General features: G+C 44.4%; 1 protein-coding gene across 2 annotated transcripts in view; it reads right to left on the reverse strand.

Annotated features, from left to right (window-relative positions):
- Window positions 1–5,855: 5,855 nt before the first annotated feature.
- PXMP4 (peroxisomal membrane protein 4) overlaps window positions 5,856–15,730 on the reverse strand; it is a 105,758-nt gene continuing 95,883 nt past the window's right edge. Inside the window, exons 4-6 of one of the 2 annotated variants that reach the window (XR_015297610.1) lie at window positions 12,733–14,565; window positions 8,299–10,617; window positions 5,856–7,857 (exon numbers count right to left, since the gene is read on the reverse strand). Coding sequence is in view for 1 of the 2 variants with exons in the window: in XM_086932383.1 (XP_086788509.1) it covers window positions 14,302–14,565 (264 nt within the window). In the remaining variant the exon portion in view is untranslated. Of the gene's footprint in view, window positions 7,858–8,298; window positions 14,566–15,730 lie in introns of those variants that run through there. The other variant, XM_086932383.1, reaches the window with a different exon arrangement.

The following is a 15,730-nucleotide window of genomic DNA, read 5'->3' on the forward strand; positions in this document are numbered from 1 at the left end:
GCACAACTCCTCGACGGTATGAGCAGGCTCGGATTGACTCAGATCGTTCACGACTCTACAAACTGCAGGACACAACTTTCACCTCCAGCAATCGCGTCATATACAACCATGTCACAGAACTCACACGGACTGATCACTCCATCGTACACTTCAGTATCTCCAGCCCTTGGACCGCTACCCCCAAGATACCGATACCAAAGGGGATGATGGACGGAGTGCTTGAGCAAATCAAACACTCACCCCAGTCAACTGATCTGGGTATAATCCATCATCATTCTTTAGCTCACTCCACCACCCCAGTTTAGACATGGGCATATGCAAATCAGTCTGACCCTGTGCCTCATGGGAACAGTCCAGCCCAAACAGCCAAGCCATGTCTTCCCTGGACCGGAAACAAGCATCCTGGGACCGGTTTCGTCCATCATTCTCTTAGGTATCGCTTTGTTCGCCCTGAGTTGGCAGGGTATGCCCAGACGTGGGTCCCTTGCTCACTCTACCACTGGATTCAAGATAGCCTGGCTGATGAGGATTATGAATCCGAAACCGGCCCAAGGAAGCTTGTTTCCAGTCCAGGGAAGACATGGCTTGGCAGTTCGGGCTGGACTGTTCCCAGGAGGCATAGGGTCTGATTGATTTGCATATGGCCATGTCTGAACTAGGGTGGTGGAGTGAGCTAAAGAATGATGATGGATTAAACCCAGATAAGTTGACTGGGGGTGAGTGTTTGATTTGCTCAAACGCTCCTTCCATAATCCCCTTGGGTATCACCCCCAAGATACCAACACCTTACACCGGAGGTGGAATAAAATCTCAGAGACCAGCTGGGCTAAAACACCCTCATCACCTCCAACCCTGCTACTGCCACCTACCTAGAACAGGTAGGTAAAAATGTCAATGCCTGGATCACCAATTGCGTAGACAGCATTCAGTAGTGACTCTTCTTTGTTCGAGTCAGTTCTACCCTGTCGTGCAAGGCGCTGACTTCGCCCTGGGCTGCAATAAATGTAGGTGGCGATTGATTCGCTTCAATTAGCAGTTCACCATCGGCTAAAGACCTCCTGATATTTTCTCTCTAGGCCACAACTCTAGTGCGGATGGCGATGGTTTCACCTATTTTTTAAATGGATCTATGAGGATGATCCCATCTTTTTCGAATTTTGGAACATTGGGTCTCTAAACCGAAACATGAGTAGGAGTTGCTACCCGGGAGCCTTGATCTACGAACACCTTGAAAAGGTTGTCTCCCCTCTGTCCTTTGTCCTGAGGAAGACCCGCCAGCTGAGGAACTAATTACCCTCCATGCTTTTAAGTCTGGTCGAAAAGTCAACGCCTACCCCTCCTAGTATGCCTGTACCACGCGTCCCCATTACCCTGCTCGAGCTACAGATGATATCTCTCTGTGCCGTTTGTAAATTAATTTAATTAATTATTTGAAAATTAATTTATGTTGGACAGGCTTAATGTGACTGGTTTTGTTATCAGTTACGTCTAGAACAACTTTATCGATGGATTTTTGATCCTTTTTTTACTTTCAATTTCCTTTCTTTTACTTTTATTCAATTCACACTTGATCACATTTTCCCTGCACTCCTCCTTTGGAGCAACCTCTCTTCCTTAACAATGAGCATGTTAGAGTGTCTACCATTTCTTGAAATGAATTTGTGAACAATAAATATATATTTTATAAAAACTAACAGATGCCAAGTATGTTTTTAGGCCTGATGCACATCAAAGATTTTTTTGCTTGGATGGAATAACCTTTAGCCGACTGTATGCATGCATTGTTATTTCTAAACTATAAATTTCCCCGTAAAATTGCTTGGTTTGTAAAAAGAAAGGTCCATGAGCAATTGTTTTCTGTACACTCGATACCCAGGTCCAAGGACACTGATTGGGTTACCCCATTACTTCATAATGGCTATTTCCGGTCATGGCTGACCCCCTGAGACCTGCTCATATGCCACACGGCCTGAGTTGGTCTCAGCCAACATTAAGGTATTTGGGGGGTGCTCTTCAGTCGTTTAAATCCAGTGTACATTTTCGGCGTTCCTTGAAATTACCTGTCATGGCCCAGGTACCTATGTCTTAGATGGTCATGTTGATAAATCGTCACATTTCTTTACTAATCTCCCAGTCAAAATTCCCGGCTCCTGGTTTAAACACTCGGATGCCCTGCTTAGGGAACTTGTGTGGGATGGCTGCCACCAGAGAGTGCCATTGGATATTCTCAGGCATCCCCCTGATAAAGGTGGCCTGGGGCCCCCTGATTTCGAGCTCTACTCTACAGCTCAATCAGGAGGAACTAGGTCATGTGAAACTGTCTGCCCATCAAGGTGCTTGGCTGGCGAAGCTCTTGTCCCAGAAAGTTGAGATTCCATGGCCAGGAGTGCTGTGGTCTGTAGCACTAAAGTATTGGAGAAGATGCTTACAAAGAACTTCAGGGACTCCACTGTATGCTCCGGCATTGCCATTGGTGGGACTCCCCCATAGAGATCTGCTCACCTTTTATACAGTCAAACAGATTACGGCATGGACGGACACAGATTTAATTACAATGGGCAACTTTTACAGTTGGGAACATTGATCCCACTGGAGGACCTAATACAATATGACCAACTCCCAGGTCTGTTCCTGACTTATGAAGCATTGACGCGATCATTTGGGGATTTGCGGTCCAGTGGTAGACAGGAACTCGAATCACATGCAATACTTCAGCTCCTGTTGATCTTGGGCACTGCACGGAACCTGGTGGGGGATTTGCTGGGACAAAACCTATAGGACAGAGAGTGTGGTAAGGTACTAGCATATCCCAAATGGGTATCAAGAAATAAGAGGCTCAAATTTACCCAATTTAATTATGTACATATGACCCATTTACCACCGCACAGGATTCAGGTCATTTATGGTGGGCGTAGCTCCTGTGTCCCAGATACACACGTCCAAATGCTGACTTTGGGCATATGACTTGGAACTGTCCCAGATTGAGGCCATTCTTGGAGGGAGTAGTACATGCAATGAACATGGCATTGGGTCGCAGACTTGTCTGCATATTAGACATAGGTCTTCGGGGACGATTCTTTAGACCGAAGGCGAAGAAAGTAGGACCAAGTTCCTAGATTTAGCACTGACCCTAGCAAACAACGTATAGGGCTAGCATGGAAATGGGGCCTAAGATAGAGGTGTGGGTAAAACATGTCACGTTCTTTGTTAGAGCTGAGAAGAGGGCCCTCATTCAGGAAGTTGCTAGGGACATAGGTATGCACCCCATATCGGGATTGTGATCAGAGGTGCTCGGGAATTGGAAAAGCTCAGCTGAAGACACCGAAAGGCATGCAAACTATGGAGGGGGAGTGGCATAGAGGGAGAGGATCCTCTGCAACACACGACGGTTACAGAGGATATGAAACAGAGGAGACTTGGAGCTACTTACCAGGGAGACTGTCCTTGTACCTGGGGTGATAAAAACCACCCCTTCTAGGACCTTGGGGATCTCTCCCACGGACATTGATTCTACACCATGTGTCCCTGGGCACACACCCCTGCGAGGGACATCTCCTTATTGGGGGGGACTGTCAGGGAGACTGAGACATATGCTTTTGAGCCAGACCCCTATATTGACTAGTGGCAACACTTCAAAGACAGTTTGGTTACGTTTAAGTGGTTGTCCTGTGTTTATTTATAATGGCCACTAGAAATGTCCATCTGAAAGCTTTTGACAAGCACTGCGAGTTCAGGAAGAGACCTGCTCGGACTGCAGATACCCAGGGGTAGGACCTGGGAGCAGTAGAGGAAGGTGAAGCTGACTGTGAGGGCATGACGACTGAGCAAGAGGGGTATCTGGGTCGAGATGCAAAATCCATCCAGATAAGTGAACGGGACAATCCAGTAGGGAAGGTCAGGGTGGATATTATGGAATGATTACTTTATTTATAGGGGAATGTAACTTTAACCGCATTGTACACGTGTGCCCCGAATATCGACTCTTCACCAGTTGTTGCAATGTTAGGACCTTGTTGAACCTGATACTGCAAAGTGCGGAGATCATGTCACTGCGTTGTATACTATAAAATGCCACAAGATATGTTAAAAAAAATGAAAGTGTGTGTATGTCTGTGCAGAGGAAAAGCGTTACAGGGGCAGAAGAAAAAACAGTGTTTTCCTATTTTAACTCCTATAGGAAATGTTGCTCAAACCTACATCCAAAATTACTAGATGGATTTACGCCAGATACTTTTTCCTCAAATGTGATTGATAAAGATATTTTTTTTTACCCATTTTGAAAAGCACAATTAAAAAACATTATGCAAATTTCCACTAAATATAAAAAATAAATGAGTAAACAAATGGAGAAAAGTTATGCAGGCAGCCAAAGGGCATGCTAAGCAGGGGCTGGCACTCTGCACCCAACCCTCACTGCACATGGCTGACGCCACAGAGGTTTGTCTCTTATGGTGGTCTAGAGAAAGCACTGCCTCGACAGTTCAGGCCGAGGGTAGGGAGCCAACTCTGGAGCTATGCACCACGTTGGCCAGTATCTTTACCGTCACATTCTTGAAGAGACGTGTGTGAATGAAACTTTGCTTTACTTTTTGTAATCAAACCTATCCTGCCCCTTTGGCGGCTTTTCAGATTCCTTCTCTTTTGTCACCATTTTCACACTTCGAGTTTGATTCTTTGTCTCCTTGCCACCACACCCCCTCCCTCCCCCCCCCCCCCCGTGTCTGAGGCATCCAGACACTCCCATGTCCTGCCCCTCTTGACTAACGTGTCTGATGCCACCTGCTTAGTCAGTCCCTACACTAAATGTACATTTTGGAAATTTACTCCCAAATTTAGAGAACATTTCCGGGGCCAACACTGTAGCGTTCCATGCCATGGTTGGAATTTTCAAACAGCATGCCATAAACTTTGCTTTACATCCATAACAGGCCACCACAGGCTTTTATGATGGTCTGTCACGAAGGTGAAGCATCAAAATGGTGGCAGGCAGGTTAACCTAAATTGGCAGCCAATTCTTAATCTGCTTCAGCAGGTTCCTTTCCTGCATGCATGGCTACAATGGGGATGTAGATGCAGTTTCCAGCATCATATCTGCCATTTTGCCTCACACTCCCAATGAGATGAGGAACAGCGAAAAATAAAACCTTTTTTGGAGGGACAGGAGTGTTGTCCTATGACCGCTCATTTAAATAGGCTCAGTGCATAACTCACAAAGGCTCATGAGAGGTCTGATGCAAGATTATATGTAGATGGGCAAAATGTACAACAGACTGCAAAATCGGGCTGTGGTAAAATATTTGTGGTCATGTGATCTTAATGGACTAGGAGGTCCAGAGAGAATAGGCTCGGGGTGGTTCGGAGCCTACATGGTGCAGGAAAATTACTTTGGATAGCACGTCAGGAACACAATTTGGCCATGGGTAGAGCACAGCTTTGGTATAACGCAGAAGCAGTCTGTCCCACGATTTCTAAAAAGGAACCGGCCTGGAGCTATAGCCAGAGTAAATTTGCACAGCTACTGGGGAGCCAAGCAACAGGCTCATTAACTGCTGTGTTCCTGAGAATTAATGACCAGTACAAACTTAGAGCCTGTTTTGGATGATATTCAACCTGCCCTAGGTTGGAAGTTATACTTGCAATTCAGTCACGGGTTCTCTTGTTGCATGCCTTCACTAACAAATGGGCTGGCACAATTTCTTTAGGTTGCCAGGCATGCAGTATTGCAGAGGAGACCAAACATCACATACTCTTTCTGTGCTGGTTAAAGGAAGGCTAGGCATCGCTGGTTGCTACAGCTATGTAGAAACTTAGGCACACAGCACTGTGCAGAGGAATTCAGACTGCTGAAATACACACACATTTTAAGTCCTTTTTTAATATTTGTATTATGCCACATATTTGTTTTGATTAACATTTAAATTTGTATTTATTGTTGTATAATGTATGGGGCACAGGCACCAAACGACGTTATTTATAAATGTGGTTGTGGGGGTTCGACCCTGTGCTATTAGGATTTGTTTTACTGTATTAATGAAATGTTATTATGCATATGCACTTCAATGTTCTATTGACCAAATAAAGTTCTTTGAATTGAATGATTATAAATATATTACATAATTCACTAAACCAGAGTGCACCTCACATCCACTAGTTAAACCACAGCAAAAGGTATTTTGGATTGTTTATACTCGTAACCCCAGTGAAGACTTGGCACAAACCTCTCATAAGAAGCTATCTGAAACTTAACGGGGCCCAAGAGCAACACAACTCTTGATTTATCAAGCCACCCAAGGCCACCTGTACACTGCTGGCAGGAGTCAAAGAACATCATAAAAAAACACTAAAGAAAACCTCGAATTTAGGGACTTTATGGTTTTGTACTAAGATACTTTACCAATGTATGTTATGTAACTACAAAAAGCTTATACATTTCCTAGATTTAAAAAAACTGTTGCAGTGGTGTTATGGTTATACCTCAAAACTTCAAAAAATATCTGAGGCCAAGCCCTACTTATTCCACAATCAGAACACGGTGGGGTCTTCAGTGTTCAGCAGCATCGGAAATACTAAATATGGGCTTTAGCGAAGTCCTGCCAGTCGCACACAGGGTGTTCCCTACTGCTGTGCTCTGAGAAAGCTAAAAGGGCATACTTCTTCCTTGAGAGGCTGTTAGGTTTTGAGCAATCACTTGCCTGCTCAGTTCACTCAACTATGAAGGACGGAGGCTGAAGTTATAAGCGGACATACATGTATATTTTAACAAAAGTAATTCCAGAATAAATTGATAAATACGCAGCTTTACCAAGTATAAGCATCAGGGGTTAGAATAACATTTTAATGCTGGTGTTCGCATCACCGCACTAAAATGCAAGAGGCAGGCATTTCAGTTCTCTTGTGACTGTGCGCTTTTGAGGCACTACAGGAATAAGCAAAAGGAGCCCGGCTTCACTGTCCTGCAGCCTTCCCTAGTCAATGAATTTACTTGGCCGCTGTGGGCCCGGACTCGTTGCTATGGTGGCTACACCAGTAGTTTGACTGGTAATATATTGTTTCCACAGTAGCGTGCAAACAAATCTACTAACAGACACAGGCTCTCTGGGATGCCTCATCTGGATCCTCGGAGAGGGTTGATCAGTCACTCACAGTGACAGAATTAAGCATTTCTTTGCTCCTTACAGAAGTGCAGCGAGTCTGTCCAGCTTTGGTTTGGTCTAGCTGAGCCCTCCTGTTTTCTGATTAATAATTGGTTGAGGCGGCATCAGACAAGTGGCGCAGTTAACCCCTTAGTGACGTGGTGTGGTGGTCGGAGGAAGCGGTGCGTGGGGCACATTACAGTGCAGAATGTTTACCCTACAGCCTCCTGGGAATTACATTTTGTCACCCCAATTAAACCAACAACAATAGCACTGCCACATGTGCGCCATGAGAGGGCATCCCTCGGGTGCTCTGTCTATTCAGGGAAAGCGCCCTCAGTGCCGGCCTTCTCAGGCATGAAGTACGCATCATAGACTGGCACAATGCACTGAGTCCCGGCTATCCCAGGCCAAAGTAGTGGACGACCAGCTGCAGAAGAATAGAACGATCACAAAGGTGCTGATTGAGGCCCACAGCAGAAGAATAGAACGATCACAAAGGTGTTGATTGAGGCCCACAGCAGAAGAATGGAAGGATCACAAAGGTGCTGATTAAGGCCCACAGCAGAAGAATAGAAGGATCACAAAGGTACTGATTGAGGCCCACAGCAGAAGAATAGAAGGATCACAAAGGTGCAGATTAAGGCCCACAGCAGAAGATTAGAAGGATCACAAAGGTGCTGATTGAGGCCCACAGCAGAAGAATAAAAGGATGACAAAGGTGCTGATTGATGCCCACAGCAGAAGAATGGAAGGATCACAAAGGTGTTGATTAAGGCCCACAGCAGAAAAATGGAAGGATCACAAAGGTGCAGATTAAGGCCCACAGCAGAAGAATAGAAGGATCACAAAGGTGTTGATTGAGGCCCACAGCAGAAGAATAGAAGGATTACAAAGGTGCTGATTGAGGCCCACAGCAGAAGAATAGAAGGATCACAAAGGTGCTGATTGATGCCCACAGCAGAAGAATGGAAGGATCACAAAGGTGCCGATTTAGGCCCACCGCAGAAGAATAGAAGGATCACAAAGGTGCTAATTGAGGCCCACAGCAGAAGAATGGAAGGATCACAAAGGTGCAGATTAAGGTCCACTGCAGAAGAATAGAAGGATCACAAAGGTGCAGATTAAGGCCCACAGCAGAAAAATGGAAATCTCACAAAGGTGCCGATTAAGGCCCACTGCAGAAGAATGGAAGGATCACAAAGGTGCTGATTAAGGCCCACTGCAAATAAAGATTCATCATCAGCTGCAGGTCGTACCTAACGAGCTATAATCACTGCCCTGGTCTGCTGCTTGTAAAAAGTGGGCATTACAATTTGCATTTAATGATTGTAAATTATTTTAATTGCGACAAATGATCATCTGTGTGGCAGTTTCAAGCCCTATGCAGTTGTAAAAGTCAAGTCTTTTGACATCATGAAATACTGCTTGGATGCCGTCCCTGTATCTATTGTCTTAGAAAGGGGCAGTAGGTCAGTCACTTTACAATGAACCAGTTCTGCAGCAGTTTGGATCTTTTATAGCTTCTTATTGGCCAAAAGGGCCTTATTTCTGATATTTCGCTCTTTCCATAGACTTAAATGCTTGGTTTTATACGTGAGAAAGTGACACTCTTATTTGGCAGTTGAATGTCACCCATAAGTACACTGAAGCAATGGAAATGTCACACAAATGCAATCTGAAAATTTGGCAGCTATGAATACGTGCATCCATCTCAATGCTTATTGTATGCGTTTGTTTTTAAATTAAAAAAACTAAATACAAATCTCACACACAAATAATACCTTCTTCCACTAGGCCAATAAACTGTGCTCTGTGAAACCAATATATTGTCCTGGAATTAATCACTGTACATGACCGAGATGTCTAACGTAGCAACAGCGAACCACTGCACAATGTAGGACTTCTGAGTTATTGCTTACAATTCATGACTTCTGCCACTGTGTTCCGTTTCTGTGTATAGTACATACATCATCGATTAACTAGAAGATAAGGACAGACGCATAGGTACGCCGCCGGTTTCCTCAGATACAGTCACTGCGAGGCATATAATCTTCATACCTAGAGGACCAGAACATATCGTGTTCATCAGAGGAGGAGTCCCTCATTATTATTATTTTTTTAAAACAACTTGCCCTATTTGGAGCCAACCAAGGAGGCCTAAAGTAGCATTATTACGAGATTTGTTATGTACTTACGCAGTCTTTACGGATGAGCAGAAATCTGTCAAGATCTACTATACGTATTCATAAAACGTGCCTACCATGTCTTTGAATTATTGGCTGGGAACTGGATCATTGCAGAAGCTTCCTAAGTAGACATACTACCACTGAAAGTGGCTTTTGAATGTGTTTGATCCGAGAGCATATCCAGTATAGTCTTGATAAAGATGGTCGAAACAACATAACCATCGAAACGTGTCGAAGCCTGTCTTCCATTAATCCGTCAAATTGATGTTTCCCTAGATGCTGATTGTTTGTTTAGGATCAAGGTTCATCTGAACAATCTGTATAGACGGATATGGTCTGTGATGACAAAGATTAATGTTTTTTTTTTAACTCTCGTCATGTGCTTTTAATTCTTTTTTCATTATATGAATTTTGTGCAAACTTTATGATTATAGTCTGCAATGTTTTTTACTTTGTAAACAACTTTTTAATAAATTGAGTTGTTATATATTGAACCGTTTAAGTTTTTGTGCTGATATTTTGAGTTAGTTGGACCTAACAGTAATAATTGTGGCAGGTTGTTTGCTGGATGAGACTGTATTGGGTGAGTGGTGACGTCTGGGTTAATAGGTCTCTATTAGTATCACCAAAATACACACCTTGTGCTCTCATACATGTATGTATACAGTACCCATTATTGTCGTTGGATTACACTTATTCGGTCTCAGTTTTGACTGATTCATTATCATCTTTTCAAGGAAAAACGATCGCAAACCTGAAATCGTTACATACCTATGTCCAAACTAACACGACTTTTAGGTTAGTTTATCACATAACGTTAAAGTAAGATGCAGAAAACAAAAGCAATCTATAATCTAATGTGATACTGTATAGTTTCATGTCTGAAGAGACCTGTGTAAGATGCCAAATACTACTCTGCCCATAGCACCAAAATAGGTTTTAAAGTCCTTTCCATAGAGGATTTCCAAAAATTCAAGATAGGGTGCCACAAGCACAGAGTGACATGCTTCACCATTATTCCGGAGATTTAAAGATGTGATCAAGTCACAAGACATGCAGCTTCCCGCAAAGTGATCTTGGTGAATGAACTTTGAGCTTTTTTGATGGCCCCCATGAATGGGCATTGCATAAATTCAGAGTCTTGAGAGGCCACTCGGTTTGTGAACTGATATTTCTAGAGGGAAAGCCGTGCTGTGAAGCAACAGATAGTAAAAGCACAAAAAAGATGTTGGATCATGTACTTAAGCAAACAACAATAAAGGCAGGTAAGAGTAGAGGGGAAGGAGGAGCCAAGCCTGCATCCGAGATGGCCGCATAGTCGCTCGGCTCCGTGAATCCTCTCACCCCCCACATACATCCTGGTACTTATCCTGAGTTGAGTTGGCGTATTTAATTAGGCGAAGGAGAACCTTTACTCACCGTTTGCTCCTGGGGCTCCTACGTGCTGCAGATCCGGTGATATGTCCCCGACAGTTCTGCGGCCCACACGGCGTTGAGACCGGGGTGTCGAGTGCTGAGAGCAACCGGCCGGGACTGCAACAACAGCGGCCACTGGTGGAGGCGCGGGGCCGGCTGGAAGGCGTCGGAGGTCAGATGGGCCGGTGGTGAGGGCGACGACTCAGTCCACCCCGCGCAGTGCCTCGAGGAGAAGCGCAGCAAGGCGAGATCGAGGGGTGCTCATGATAACGGGCCCCCCTTTCTGGCTGCACGGCTGGACATAATCAGCGGCTCCCCGAGAATCGGCGAGCGGCTCCAGGGGAGCGACAGGGATTTTGTTTAGCCTTTTGGTGACTCTTCGCTGGGGGGCCGCCTTGACTCTCTGGGCCCGCGCCGGTGCTCCTGCTGCGCCCTGGTGTGGGGCCCGGTCCCGAAGCGAGGTCTAGAAGGACAGGGCCGGATCAGCTAAAATGGCGGCTGCCGCCTTCATGCGCGGACCACAACTGGATGGAAATGTGGCCGTGAGGGAGAGTCCTGGGGTCTGGCGGCATGAGAGAGAGCCCACATCCCAAGATATAATGGCTGCTCTAACGACTCTACAAGCGACCCTGATCTGTAACGCCCGGGACCTGGGGAAAAGAATAGCCGCCATTGTTGTCCCGTCGTTCCACACGGACACAGTTCGGTTTCAAGGTGGCGCCGACGTGTCTGCTGGTGTGTTGTTGAAGACTACCCCAGCTACACCAAATTTTGTTGGAACGCCGGAAGTCCCAGCTCCTACGATTGCCTTATATGGAACCGAAACACATGTGAGTGACTCGTTGGGGCACATCTCTGCTCGGCGGACGGGGAAACGAAGTCGATCTATGTCCTGGACTGCCGCGGCGGCGTCTCAGCGATTGCCGCATGGTGTGACTCTCTCTCCTTGGAATATGAGACTGTGTTCGTGCTCGAGGATGTATTTGGAGTTGATACTGACATCGATAGACTTCCGCCGTACGTACTCGGCTAGGTTTTGGTTGGTGAAGTCTCATGGTGCGATAACACGGCCCGGTCCGCCTGGATCGCTTGTACTCTCCACGCCGCTCTGTAAGCTGTCTGATAAGTGGGCGTATGTTGGTACTGCCGACAGAAAAGGCCTGGGGTGATACCGCCTGTGATCCGGTGGACTTATTGATGGCGGACGGTGACTTGGGGGACACTCGGTGGGGATTTATTGATGGTGCTATAGGTGATGGGTGTTTCCAAGGCGAATTGGTTTTGCTGTTAAGATGTTTTCTGTGGGTGGGGGGGGGGCCGGGTGGCGAGATCGAAGGCCCTTCTCCGCTTTTCTCTACTTTAATTCTTTCTTCTTTGCTTCTATATTTCGGGTCTCTACTTAGGGCGACAGGCACGCGGCTGGGGGGTGGTAGGCCATGGCCTTCTGCGGGCGTGCAAGGTGGGGGGGAGGGGGATGGGGACTATCCATTTGTCCGTTATTTGTTTCTATGGCCCTTTTGTTTTTCTTCCTTTTGATGCCGTCGTTTTCATGTTCCCTGCAGTCTTTTCGTTTTGAGGGGGGGACGCAGCTTCACCACGTAATGATTTGGTTTCACGTTTATCCTGAATCGTATACCTTACCCCTAATGCTTTAATTGTACTTGCATTATCTGCGGATCTTCTGACTCATGTTTGTCATCATGGAACTAGGTATGACTGTACGGCATTGATCCTTATTTTTCCTTATTGTAAAATGAACCTTCATTAATCCTGAAATTGGGCCAGTACGCTTGGATGCAAGTCATATCCTGTACAATTGTTAGATCACGGTTTTCGGGCCGCTATAAATTTTTACTCTGATTGCTGTATTTACAACTTGACTAGCGGCCAGCCGGGATGGTTGTAGGCCCATACTTGTATTTGCTTGACGTAATAATAAAGGTTAAAAAAAAAAAAAAAAAAAAAAAAAAAAAAAAAAAGAGTAGAGGGGAAACTGAGGAGCTGGAGTCATTTCTAGTGGTGGATGTGGAGGCTCCAGCATTAAAAGTAGTCGGGTAACACACACTCCTAGCAGTAGAGTATGAGGCAGGCGCTCTTCTATTGTGGTGACATACAAACCATATAAAAAAACTCAGACTAACAGGACCCATAAGCAGACGTACAACTATTACCTAAAGCTGGTGTCCACACGTTGCATCAGTCTCAAGGTGCACTACTATCGCTGTTATGAATCTCCAAAACATCACATGTTGGAGAAACATTTGTCATGGTTTACGTGAATGTAAAAAATAGCATCACCATGTTTCTAATGAAATATTGACGATTAAAACTCGGATGAGTATGGATTAAACTGATTTACATTGGACTGCTTTTCTCTATGTGCACACGTAGTGCATCTTGGGAGTGATGCACCCTATGGGCACCAGCTTTAGGTACATATTTAGCATGTCTTGGATAGAAAATGCACCAGGGTCGTACACTAAAAAACGTTGCCATTGAGCATTAGTAAAGTATTAACTATTTGAACTGATGGTGTGCTTTCTATCATTCATATATCAATAAGGACTGCTATTACTACATCTGTAACCATTTACAGGGTAAATACCAGGCTTGTTGACCCACAGAACAGTAATACACAGTCACGTCTTCAGGAAATCCACAATGAATTTGTGCAATACAAATTTACACGCAATGAACTTTCAGAAGAGACTGTGTATGTGGCGACCATCCCAAGATCGCAACTAAATTGAATTTCTGAATGAGTAGAAGGAGGTTCAAGCATCATTTGTGTATACCTATTCCAGGCAGCAGAAATCAGGAACCTGCACCATAGATTTAATCCGCTGTCAAACATCAATTTAGCGTATTTAACAGTCTGTCACATTCTTATTTTAAACTACGTTAATATTGCCCTTCATCTAAATAATGGGTAACAACAATTATTGTCGAAACAGTAAATTTCCTACTTAATTTACCATAGTTCCATCATCTAGTCCTTTGCACAGGAGTGACCATTAAATAGGTCATGATTTATCATTAAGTAATTGCCAATAACATGCAATTCTTGCTCTATGTGCTTTGGTTTCTTCACATTTAGCAGAGATGCTACTTGGATTGGAAGAGCCACTAATTAAGTGGAGTCAGTAGTGCAAGGCTCAACCTAAGATTTCGCTGGCAAAAGAAAAAGCTTGCATCTGGGAATATCTCACAAAGTTTCTGAATGCTCAGCTAACAAGTGTGCAATGAAAGAATATAAGTGAGGCAAAACAGCATAAAAAGGAGACAGAGAAAAAAAGTCGAGGAAGAAAAGTGTGCAAGAGAAGATTGTTAAAGATGTAAAGAAAACAAAAGATAAAACAAAGGCAAACCGAACTACAGCTAGGTAGACATAAATTAAATTTAAAAAAATGGGAAAAACGAAAGGTTGAGTACAGGCACTAAAAGTGATTAACATTTAAAATTGCATTTTTGTATATTGATAACTAAGGAGGACACACTTTCACCATCCCTTGATGCTGGAATGTATCAAATACAAAGTCCTTTCGATGAAACAGGAAGAACCATTACTTGGCTGCACTGGATTTGTTGTAAACCAGGAAGTCCGAGACATCGTGCCACACGTTGCTATCGTCATACAGGTATGTCATGGAGGACTGCAGCGAGGGCTGCAGCGTCTGTCGGTGGTGCTCAAAAAGCCACAGGACGATGCCCCATACAGCAGCCGAAAAGATGGGAAAGGGGTCATGCTTAGGCTCGGGGATGTAGCCCTTCTGCACTGCCAGCCGGGACAAACCAAACAAGATACGAGACAGCAGGTACATGTTTATCTGGAAGAGGAGAGACAGATGGATTATGCAAGAATGTGCAAGCACAATACAAACAAGAAAATAGGAAAGTTGTAAATCCATTCGGTATAACCCAAGTCAAAGGAGACACACAAAAAAGAGAACATCAAAGTTGTAAAAATGTATACAATGAAGAGGAGTAAAGGGGAAAAAAGTGGGGTTGGAAAAGAAGGGAGGGAGCGTGGAGCACGGCTACGGCGAGTGGAAGATGTTCAGATATCCCAGTTGGCTTGATACATTTTAAAGCATATATACAAAGTACCTGTGTGAACCCATCAGGCGTTTCCCCTGGTCCGTAAAGTTACAGAAACAACTAAGCAATATTTGATGTAAAGTTGCAGGTGCTCCCTAATGACTAGAAAGATGAGCACTGATAGTTGCAATGGAAGGTTGGCTTCCATGCATCCTGCTGAAATTTGAGACCATGTGTAGTATAACACATTTGCAAACATTGAGAACTGCTTTGAAAATTAAATAAACGCAAACTTTGTGTAATGTAATTGGTGCTCATATAAAGCGCTGCAAAGCCTTCTGCTTCAGTCCACGATGTATAAAACTGCAAAAAAGAAGAACACAATGTAACAAAACCTAATTGAAGAGAAATACAAGACCAACGTGTTAAAATCGAGAGCATCTGTGGCCACTTAAGAGATATTTACGCAGGAACTAAATGTGTCTCCTGGGTTATGTTTCCTAATGCCTTTGAAGTTGAATATATTCCATGCCAAGAGTACTAGTGCTATTGGGTCAATACTTCCATTTCTAAAAGGTATAAGAGACAGGTCTTACTACTCAAAGGAGATAGCCAAGGCTATGATATATGGGGGACATTGGGGTGTCGACCCACAGGCACACACAAGAATATCTGAACCTTCTACAAGACAAGGTCATGGGACTCTCTAAATGTGTCTCTAGTACACTTTTTTCATGCCACTACGGGTGGTTATGGGCCTGTTTTCAAAGCTGCGCCAAATGCAGGCTATCAGGTGCTCAGAAAGGGTGCAGAGGTTAAGCTGGTCCCCACAAAGGTGGACAATCAAAACAAGGACAACAAAGGGGAAAGAGTACTCAGCAGAAGAGTTATTGCTGACTTACTTGAATTTACACATGGATTTTCAGACGCCATACCCAATCTCTGTTAAGCAGT

This window comes from Lissotriton vulgaris, chromosome 7, assembly GCF_964263255.1.
Source record: "Lissotriton vulgaris chromosome 7, aLisVul1.2, whole genome shotgun sequence".
Taxonomy (NCBI): domain Eukaryota; kingdom Metazoa; phylum Chordata; class Amphibia; order Caudata; family Salamandridae; genus Lissotriton; species Lissotriton vulgaris.